General features: G+C 47.3%; 1 protein-coding gene across 1 annotated transcript; it reads right to left on the bottom strand.

The window, feature by feature from the left end:
- Positions 1-653: 653 nt before the first annotated feature.
- INSIG1 (insulin induced gene 1) lies at positions 654-10644 on the bottom strand. Its single transcript, XM_069006398.1, has 6 exons — positions 10532-10644; positions 9795-10198; positions 6983-7107; positions 6161-6327; positions 5602-5701; positions 654-2931 (listed from the first exon to the last, which is right to left on the bottom strand). Exons 2-6 carry the CDS (start codon positions 10180-10182, stop codon positions 2902-2904), a joined length of 810 nt encoding a protein of 269 aa, XP_068862499.1. The 5' UTR covers positions 10183-10198; positions 10532-10644; the 3' UTR covers positions 654-2901.
- Positions 10645-11119: the final 475 nt, after the last annotated feature.

Genomic DNA, 11119 nt, shown 5'->3' with positions numbered 1-11119 from the left:
GTTAACACTGACCTCAGCAGCAGCTACACTGAACTTAAACAAACCTGGGCTATTTAAGCTGAAGTACTTAAGAGGTTCCTAACGAAGCTTTCTTCAGCTAAGCCAACAGAAAATTGACCAAAAAGTCATTCTACTGTTTCCACTGAAAATGCAGCAACTTCTAGAAGTCCAAAACAGAGACTTAAGTGCAGTAAAATTGAAGACTTTTAGTCTAAATTTGCAAGCTGCTATTAGAGCTGCTTAGCCTGATCAGCTCATTCTTAGCTTGCACTCTTCAAGATGCTTCAGACTTTAGTAATCACTGCTGCAGACAAGCAAACCACAACAGGAATTTTCATGTTTACCCTGCCCCCTCCATATTTTGTTTCAGATTATGGATTTCAGCATTTTGGAAGACAATGGCAGGAAGATTCTGTACTTGAAGCCACAAAACCACAACACACTTATGTTTCTTTCCTGGTACAATAGCAAGGCTGTTTTTCTTCAACTCTACAACCCAGGCTGAAGCTGATCTTGCCAAGTTCAGTTTAGGAATTTTTATTTTTTTTTAAACCACTGCATATGCATGACTGAATATTTGTTATGCAACCATAACAACTGTCCTTTTCAAGAGAGATTCCTGCATAATGTGAGCACAGAGAATCCAAGGCAAACATGGTTTGATCTTAAAACTTTAATAGTAAAAAAAGTGTAAAACCAAACACACCGGTGAAAACTTATCAGTAAGAATGAGAATTTAAGTGTTCAAATTCAGAATAGTGCAAATTTTCTTCACTCCCCTCCCCACCTCTTCCAAACTTAAATCACTTTGGTTAAGATACTCAGAAGTATTGGCAAAAAATGAACTTTTGACTTACATTTTTGGCTGCATTATTTCTAACAGGTACAGATTTAGTTTCAGTTTTTACAAATAAATCTTAAATACTTCTCTATCAAATATCCATAGAGATCACTGCCAGCTTTACTTACATCTGGTTTCCTAACATTGTGAAATGGGTTTCAAGATGGTTACAAAGCTGCATCTCCAGCAAGGCAGCAGCTTCTTAAACAGCTGAGCTGAACCCACCCCGACCTCTCCAAGTAGTTCTATAGAATTTGATTATTTAGGTTTTGAACATTTGAGGAAGGATCTTGTACCAATGAAATTACTCTTGATTTACACCAAAGCAATGTTAGAATTGGGGTCTGCTCTGTAGTGCTCTGTAGTACAGACTTTGTGCTAAACTTTTGTTGCTAGCATTCCTTTAGAAGAGTGAAAACAGCCAGAACTGTGACCTGGCCTCAACATCTGTTTTGATGGTTCAACCTTTAACTGATACCTCTAACCATAACTGAAGCCATGTAATATAGTAAAAGAACACAACCAAAAAAAAAAAAATTGCATAATACAAAAAGGCAAATCCATAAAAGTTTACAAGTACACCATAACCACAAAATTGGAGTATTTCTAAAAATTTGGGTTCAATGTAAGATACAACAAAACTAGCTTTACTAGTTAAATAAATTATTGCTCCATTTGACTCCATGCAGCATTGAAATGAACTCAGAACCCTTTTCTCTTTAATCTCTCATAAGAAATGATCGATATTGAAGAGAACTTGAGGCTCAGACTTACTGTACATTGCACTTCAACTTTTAAGACCTAATACTTGCTATTTAGGTCTCCTGTGGTCTAAGCTATCAAATGAATATGTTGTGCTCACCAGAACTATGTATTAGGAAACACCAAATGTTTAATGCAGTGACATAAGCACTTTTTGTTTTTAAGAAGGCAATCACAGATTGCAAGTTCTATAGGGTTGTGTAAAAACAAGTAGTGATCTCTTTCAGAAACTGAACTGAGAAAACAAGCTCTTTGCTATTTTTCACATACAGCTTAAATCACATTTTAGGCCCAATTCTGTTTCTAATCATTTCAGTCCAAACCCTGATTGAAAGGGCAGCTCTACGAGGAAATAACAAATCAAAGAAGTTGGGGGCACATATTTGATGGCCAGGCAAAGACATGCAATGCATGTTTTTTCAGTGACACCAGACATTTGAGATACTTAAAGACGTCCTTTGGTGAGACACTGAAGCAGGTGTCTAATATTAAGCAGGGGTAGTCACACACACTTAAGATTTCTTACTGAATTGTGGCCAGAACTTGATTCTTGCAAATCTACCTGCAAGCCTCAGGAGTAATGAAATTTCCAGTTGGAATCTATTGATAAAGGTTCACGTCTGAACAAGATTGTCTCCAGTGTTCACTTCTCATACTGAAGTAATTTAGAAATTCCAAACTAAGGCTTCCAACCTCTCATCCCTCAAACGCTCTCCACCATCAAAGACAGAAACTTAATGCAGCATTACAAGTAAGGGCATGATTCCTTCATAAGTCTCCTAAAAGCATTAGTGCAATGCCTTTAATCTGTTTCGATCACTCTTATTTTTAAATAACCCTATTTTTTAAAGATTTGGATAAATACTATTCCTATTAAACCATACTTCATCATTGTTAAGCACCATCGATCTACTTCCTTTGGGCACTGATACAAGAGCTTGTAATTAAATTTCCGTTTCAAGGCTTTAAAACACGGCAGCTGATTCAATAACTTACAGTGGAATCTAATACTTGGAAAACTGCCACTTAGCCTGAACAGTTGTATGCACTGGGTGTTAAACTCTTCCAGAGAACAGCCATACGCAAATGCTTATGCAGTAAATCAGGGTAAGATTTCAAGATAAGCAGTTAATTTCACTTGGCTATTCTAAGAGTGGATTAATATTTTTTTTCCCCCACAAGTCATTTGTGCAGTGAGCCCACAAAGAGATTATTTCTTCTAAATAATCTTCAGTTTTAAAAAGGAACACATCTTCATAATGTTGCTTTCACACTGGCACTGGGTGTTCTTCAAAGGCTTAGTCATTGTGTGGTTTCTCTGGAATACCCTATGGAAAAAAAACATCAAACACATGTTAGGTTTTAGTATTTTCAATTATTAAATAGTCAACTAACTCCAATTAGGCTGACAATGACCCAGCGAGCATGGCTTCTTATAAAAGCTTAACAAGGACGTGCTCCCTAACTGTGGACAAAAAACCAAATCAAACACTATGGGTGTTTGTTGCCTCAATCAGTGCATCTGAAAAATCCATCTGACAACTGCACTAGTTTTTATAAGACTTTGTTATCTTTCCTCTCTATCTCAGTTCATTTCTTAGCAGAAGGTACCCAGTGCTTCACTTAATGGACATTAATTCAGTTTTAACAGCCCTTTTTCAAACTGCCTTTAACCACAAGTTATCTTATTTTCCAGTCAAAGCCTGGTATCAGAGACTTAACTCATTTCCCTCTAAGTCCCTTTTCTAGTATGGAATCCTGTAGTATGTCACTGTAAGAAATTTAACCAACTTTTTTTTGAAACAAACCTTGTAACGTTCTCTTTCTAGGGTCAAAATGCAAACAAATTTTCAAGTACTGAAGGCATTCTCAGTCCAGTCTCTAGCACTAATACACAATAGGTATTTGTGAAGCCCAAGCTCTGAATACCACCCTAATTTGTCAGATGCTGAGAATGGTTACAACTCAAAATTAAGTGTTGCCATCCACTTAACCCAGCTGATTAGCACTGACTGAGCAACTCTAGGTGTCATAATGAGCAGAAAAGAATTGATGGCGGCAGCAGCAGCACCTTTGCCTCTTCTTTTGTATAAAACCTACTAAAAGAAAACATTGGATTTCATCCTCAAGCTGGTAGCAAAAAAAGTCCAACAAGCCAAACAAAACCCCAAAGTCTCTGCTAACAGCAGGTTTGCTGAAAGGTCACACTGCACTTTGTTAGTACATGGGAGCTCCCTTGAAATCCAAGAACTGGAAAGCAGCAAGCATCTCCCAGCTAACATTTATCACCATGGGAGATGTCTCAGGGACACTTTTCATTTCACTTTTAATTTCTAACTGCAAAAGCTAGACAGGGGCTGAGGAAGAAGCAAAGCAACTTTACTCCACTTATTTCCACAGGTGCCACCTTCTGCTCTGGACAGGCCCAGAAGATATCTGTTGTTTGGTCTGCAGCTGTCACATGCAGCAAATAGCTCAGGGACTGCAGCACAATATAGCTACAGAAATAACTGTTTTAAGTCAAGTATGGGTTAAAAAAATGCTGCATTCCATCTTCCTGACACATCCACAATGGCTGACAAAACAGACCAGTACTTTTGAGTTACCTCTGTGGAAGAAAGATGTGGTTGATTGAATTATAGACTCTTACTTCTTTGGATTTCCAGCATGGAATGCTGCACAATGACTCGCAGAAGTGCTCCATATGAAAATGTTGCACCTCTCCAAGCTTTTCCTGACTAAGTAATGGCAATGTAAAACACATGAGAAGACACCTCTAAATAACCAGAATAAAAAGCTCTGCCTTGCCAACTTCCCCCTTTCTTTATAAGGGGGATGACAAGATTGACAGGAAAGCTGCAGGCAGAATCCAGGCTGATTTTAACTACATTCAGGTGAGATGCCAGGTGAAAAGATATCAAAGGAAAAAAGTTCTATGTGCCTAAATTCATTTTAGCTCTTTCTAGTTTAAGGCTCCCTTCCTTTGCTTTCTAACAGGACCAGCAGAGCGACTGGAAGCACTGTGTGAAATACAGAACTGTAGCACAAAACCAACTGTAATTTTATTTTGAGACTCTGCTGCAATAGCAAAGCTTCAATAGAATTAAGTTAATGTATGTTTTTCATTTGATGTGAGTGGCAAATTTAAAAAGAGAAATTATATCTTCTCCTTCTCCCATACACGTAGTCCTAAATAAACCCAAATGCAGATTGTATGCACCAGTGGGATTTGAAGGGGGAGAACTTGTGTTTAAAGAACATCAAATGCCCTTCCTTCAGGAAAAATTGAAGACACCTAAACCAAAGCAGCCTTAGGAAAGTTAAATACCTGAAGGATGTTTTCCAGGATACAGGACTTACATAGCAAAGAAGACAGAAGTTAAACCAACACAATATTAATTATTACTATGCATCAGTGTCAGAGCACTTTTCACAACTAAGCCTTAGGCTGATGTGCAAACAACACAGCCAGGTTTACTCTTCAGTGTGCCACCAGGAAATAACTCCTTAAGAACCTAGCAAACAAGATAGCAATTTATATTATCCCATGTATGGAGTGATACTTGAACCATCTCTTAAGTGACCAGCAAGAGAATATTTGATTTTGGAGCAGTGGAATTTGATGCTATATAGGGACATTTCCCTATATATACTTTTGTGCATGAGTAATTAGAGAAAGCCCATCAGTGTCTCAGTTCTCCAGCTACCCTAGATGTTAATTATAAACACTGATGGAGCAGGAGCAATGTACTGATTCCAGTCTTATTTAGGATACTGCTGGAAAAAGTTAAATACAAAAGATAATCCAACACTTACTAAGACAATACTCACTCTACTGGCAACACAGGTTGTCTGCTTACAGCTCAGCTGTTAGGAATACATCCATTTAACTCTGTCAGTTTGTGAGTCACACCCTTCAAGGCACAGTTTATTCTTGGACTAACAACAATGGAAGGGATTTGGATTGTTAAGGAAACTACTAATTATGCAGTAATTACCATAGCCAGCTGGCGTCCTATGTTTCCTACAGTCACACCTCCTGAGAAAAATATACATGGAAGCCAAGAACGGATGTAAAGGAAATCTGGGGATGTATACCTAGTAAAGAAAAGGAGATAAATTAGAGACAAGTAACTTTCATCATCTTACATACTGTTAACCAGATGCTACAGAGTTCTCTCCCTGGGCTGAAACAAAAAAGCAGCAACAGAGGAAAAGGAAATTGGGAGACCAAATTAAGTCTGTAAACTTCATGAGTTTCTAAACCCCCATGTCCTAGCCAGTAAAGTTTAGAAATTCACTCTGCTGAGATCCAGTAGAAGTTCAGGTGTCTGAGCTCCTACCATTTCAACACACATCCCAATCCATCTGCTCTCCACCTTCCACCCCCCAGTTCTCAGCCTGGGCATTTGGAACAACCGGACCATTACCTTAGACAAACATAACTTTCTTATAAGAACGTGCCAAATATGTTAACAACTAAATTCCAGTTCATGTGCACCCATGTTTTTAGTTAAGACAGGAGAATTGAAATAGTATTTTAGAAGCATAACTTACTGATAAACACCATTATATACAAGGAACTGGGTTATCAGAGTTGCTACAAAAGCTATTGTAATTCCAAGTCCGAGACCACTTCTTGAACGATCAAATGTCCACCAAAGCCCCAGTGATAAGGCTGCCAGAGTCAGGGACAGCTGGACGTTGTTTGCAAAGTCTAGTTTCTGGAAAAAGACGTTAAGGACAATCCTTTTTAAATCTGCAGTCATGCTGCTGCTGAAACTGAACAAGGGAGAACTCAAACTGGAAGTGAGCACAATTCTCTGTCTTTAAATACAATACATTTAGGATTTGGTTTTCAGACCTGCCAAGCAATCATAGCTCTTGTTGACTCTGCAAAGTCAACATCAATTTTTGTCACATTGAACATCTAGAGAATATGCTACATTTTAAAATATTTAACTTTGAGGAATTTTGTTTCAAGTAACCTGGGTAAGCCAGCTGACTTAGGTTTTCTGCTCAAACCACCACATCTCAACACAAAGAACACTCTTATTTTGTGCTTCTCACTAGCACATCACTAGTCAGTTGTGTTAACTTTTAGATGTAGACAAGATATAGATTAAAATAACACAACTTCCACTGTTACATTTGCAGTTAAACAAGACATACTGCGATGTCGATCCCTCTTCCCTCCCGTAACACTTCAAGTGAGCCATGTTATACATCCCACAGTAACCACTGCAGCGCACAGCAGGTCTCACAGAACCTCTCTGCCAGAAGCACCACCCTTACCTTCACAATTCTCCCAGACCTGAGTGGCAGAGAGTTTCATGAGCACAGAGTAAGCCCATGGAGCAAACACTAGCTCAAGGATACAGCACTGGCGTGGTTGATGCCCACGAACACGGCGATGCAGCGCATGACGCTGGCCCACTCCCGCTTGAACTTGTGGGGCTCCCCAAGGTGGCTGTCGATGCAGGGGTACAGCAGGCCAACCACAGCTGCAAGAGAAGGAACACCACTTGTACCAGCTGTCAGGCAGTGATTACTCCAGTATCACTGAATATTAGCTTGGCATGTAAGTGCTTGAGAAACAGCAAGGTGCTCATCACACTACTGTCAGACTGAGGAAGAAAAGACAATTATTACCCACCTTTTCTACTTCAGAGAAGTAAAAACCCCACTCTAACCAGCAGTATTCTCTTTGAACTTCTAAAGCAGAGATATATATTGCACTGTTAAGGTATCTGACTTGAAGCTCCTTTTGTCCAAAGAGATTTGTCATTTGCCATCCTGAGCAAATGCTTGTACCAATAAAAGCAAAGCATAATAAAAGCTTTGCGAGGAGTGGAATATGGGTTCACTGCTCACGTGCAGGGCTGACAGCTTTATGAACATGATTCATCAGCTGTGAATCAGGTCTCAATTAAATATTTGCCTGGACTTAAAAGTTCCTTGGCAGAGTTGCTTTCTCTCCTTCTGCTGGGCTGTAAGTCAGCCCAGTGCTCCTGTCCATGTCAGATAAATTTTGATACCAAACAGAAGCAGAGCTGAAGTTAAACAAGCACCTGCCACCAGTCTATTTGTATGAGGGAAAAATAACTACTCATACTATTAAGCAGACAAAGACCTTATCTTCATATAGCACTTTTTGAACCTTATCAGTTTGGAAATTGGCAGAAGAAAAACACAGCCTAGTGTTAGCCCAGCTGCTAGCAAAAACACCAGATGAGTTTCATTCTTTTAAGACTTGCAACTCCACGTGTTGTCACCAGCTCCAGGGTCAGACATGCTGCTTTTACTGTGTGTAACTTCTGTGTTTATACATTTCCTTTCCTGCCTTTTTTTGTTTTTGTTTTATTTTCCTTAAACACCTAAGAGTAATAAATTCTATGTTAAGAAGGCTACAGGACATACTATTCCAAGACAGCTGTGTTCTGAAACAGCCTCATTATTCTGTTGCCAGCTAGCAGGACTTTTGCCTTATGCTAACAGCTAAATTCCAAAGTTTAATCCAACTGTGACAGGTCTATAAAAACTCTCATTGGAGAATATCCCAGGCCATCCTTTTTACTACACAGTTCATTATTCATTCAGGTTTATGGTTTATCATTCATGCCCCCTTCACTGTGTGATACAAACAGACATCACACAACTGCATTAAACAAAAACATGCAGGAGTTGTTTACAGTATTTTCAATGCAAATTAAAATTATTACAGTGGGTTTATTTCTTAAAATTTAACTCCTTTTAAATTCCCCAACCATTCACCAAAGCCTTGTTTTGTCTAGACATGGACTGGGGGAGTTATGAATGATAAAGCACTGGGTATGTGCCAGCTGCTGTGACAACCACACTGTGACTTGCATCGTCTGTAGTATTTGCCCAGCAGTGGGTAGGGGTGGGCAGGGGGCTGCAGGCAGGCAGGTGACAGGGGGCAGGCAGGTGAGAGGCGCAAGGGGCAGCAAGAAGGCAGCCGACAGGGCCAGTGGGCAAGGGGCACTGGGCAGGGGCCAGGCGGGTGACAGGGGTGGGGGCCAGGCAGGTTACACGGGTAGAGAGCAAGGGCCAGGCTGGTGACAGGGGCAGAAGGAAAAGGGACACCGGGCAGGGGCCAGGCCGGGGACAGGCCCCGGGCCGGTGACAGGGGCGGGGGCACCGGGCCGGGCACGGTGACAGGGGCCGGGCCGGTGACAGGGGCGGGAGGATCGGGCCGGTGACAGGGGCGGGGGCACCGGGCCGGTGGCGGTGACAGGCCCCGGGCCGGTGACGGTGACAGGACCCGGGCCGGTGACGGTGGGACCGGGCCCGTGACGGTGACAGGCCCCGGGCCGGTGACGGTGGGACCGGGCCGGTGACGGTGACAGGCCCCGGGCCGGTGACGGTGGGACCGGGCCGGTGGCGGTGACAGGCCCCGGGCCGGTGACAGGGGCGGAGGGACCGGGCCGGTGACGGTGACAGGCCCCGGGCCGGTGACAGGGGCGGTGACGGGCCCCGGGCCGGTGGCGGTGACAGGCCCCGGGCCGGTGACGGTGACAGGCCCCGGGCCGGTGACAGGGGCGGTGACAGGCCCCGGGCCGGTGACGGTGGGACCGGGCCGGTGACAGGGGCGGTGACAGGCCCCGGGCCGGTGACAGGGGCGGTGACAGGCCCCGGGCCGGTGGCGGGCCCGCGCGCGCCGCCGCACGTGACTTCCTTGTTGTGGCCCGGCCCGTGGCCAGTCGCGGCCGCAGCCAATGGCGCGCGCCGCCCGCCACTCACCAGTTCGGCGGCAGCCAATGGGCGGCGGGGGGCGGGGCCGACACGCCCCCCGGCGGCGCGAGGCAGGGGCAGCGCGGGAACCCCGCGCGCGGCTCGCGGGCATCGGGAACACGCGGGAACCCCGCGGGAACCCCGCGGCCGCCGCCGCGCTTCCGGCCCGGGAAACAAAACCCGCCGCTCTACCTCCCCCTCACAGCGCACCGGCTCAAACATAGCCCTCGGACACGCGGAAACGCGCGGGCAGCTCTCGCGCGTGGATAAAGCTGGGCGCGCACCCTTCCAAAAGCCCGAGTTCGCATCACTCGCTGTGTGATGGAAGTGCTGGCCTCCCACGCGCACGGGTCACGCACTCAGCCCCATCGTCTCTCCGCCTGCACGAGAGGATGAGGAAACGAACAAAAATCACTCGTGGAGGTCAGCGACTCACCTGCGGCTGTGCCGCAGCACGGGGGCACCCACCAGGCGGAGGAGAAGAGAGTGGAAATCACTTCGTCAGGGAACAAAGTCACATTCCGCTGGATCTGCAGCAAGTTCAGCACCAGGGCCATGAAAGCACCCACGACGAAGAGCACCACGCTCCTCTGCACCAGGTGCTGACTCCAGTTCAAGGTGCTGCTGGTGCTGCTGGTGGCGCTGGAGGTGCTGGGGCTGCGAGCGCCGCGACCCACCAGCGCCAGCGAGGGGCTCGACACGGAGGAGCTCAGCATCTCGCCCACCTTGGCGGCCAGCCCCGCCGCCGTGTCCCCTAGCTGGGTCCTGTGCCTTCCTCTAGCAGCGCAGGAACAGCTCCAGGCGCAGCTCTCCAGCCTGGGCATTGGCTTCTCCGGAGTCCTGAAACACACGCACAGGCACACGCTAGTAAAGCCCCCAGCAACGGGTCAGGCCGGCGCCTCTGTCTGCGCTGACACACATCGCCGCTTCCTCCAGCACCGATAGGGCTCCCGAGACGCCGGGGGATGCGGGGTGACCGGACCCACCGGCGCAGCCCCGGGGCTGCGCTGCCTCGTCCTAACGGGAGAACGCGGACCCCCGCCCGCGCCCCCGCGCTGACCGTCTCCCGCGGGGACGGGGATCGCTCCCCTACCCGGGCCCGTACAGCCTCCGCCCCCCAGCCCGCCCGTCTCCGCCCGGGCATCCGGAGCACGGGTCCCGCCGCCCGCTCACCTCGGGGTGGGGGGAGGCTGCGCCGGCCGCCGCTCCGCCGCCTCCCTGCCGGCTGCGCGCCACCGGCCGGCGCCCCGGGGAAGGTTTATAAGCCCCGAGCCGCGGATGTCACGTTACCCGTCACCAACCTACCCGCGGCCGCAGGCAGCGCCGGACCCGCCGCTCCGCTCCTCGCCGCCGCCCCGCCCGTCCCCTCCCCGCCGGGCGGGGCGAGCGCCGGGCGCGGGAGTCGCCGCGCCAGCCCCGGGCGGCCGCGGCTCCGGTCGGGTGAGGCGGCGCAGCCAATGGCGGGCGGGCGGCTGATATGACGTGCGGGACACACCACCCGCCTCCCGGGCCGGCCGCTCCGCCCGCACCGCGGCGGCGGCGGCGGAAGGGCCCGTGCGGGGCCCTGGGGACGCGGCCGGCGGCGGGAGCGCGCGGGGGATGCGCGCCGCCGCGGGCGGGAAGGGGAGGGCGGCGGAGGGATGGAGATGCTGGTGGTGGCGACGCTGTCATAGAATCATAGAATGGTCAAGGTTGGAAGAGACCTTTAAGATCGATGAGTCCAGCTGTCAACCCCGTGCCAGCACTGTAACCCTTAAACAT

Source organism: Aphelocoma coerulescens, chromosome 2 (assembly GCF_041296385.1).
Source record: "Aphelocoma coerulescens isolate FSJ_1873_10779 chromosome 2, UR_Acoe_1.0, whole genome shotgun sequence".
In the NCBI taxonomy this organism is placed as follows: Eukaryota; Metazoa; Chordata; class Aves; order Passeriformes; family Corvidae; genus Aphelocoma; species Aphelocoma coerulescens.
The sequence above is the reverse complement of the archived record's forward strand: the minus strand, read 5'-3'. Positions and strand labels throughout refer to the sequence as shown.

Bases quoted from the DNA above. Each gene is read 5' to 3' on its own strand.
- INSIG1 (XM_069006398.1), bottom strand. From the start codon at position 10,182: ATGCCCAGGCTGGAGAGCTGCGCCTGGAGCTGTTCCTGCGCTGCTAGA. The intron at 7,108-9,794 runs GTGAGTCGCTGA...CTTCTCTTGCAG, and splicing joins GTGCTGCGGCACAGCCGCAG to CTGTGGTTGGCCTGCTGTAC. The intron at 6,328-6,982 runs GTATCCTTGAGC...GTCTTTTTCCAG, and splicing joins GCATCAACCACGCCAGTGCT to AAACTAGACTTTGCAAACAA.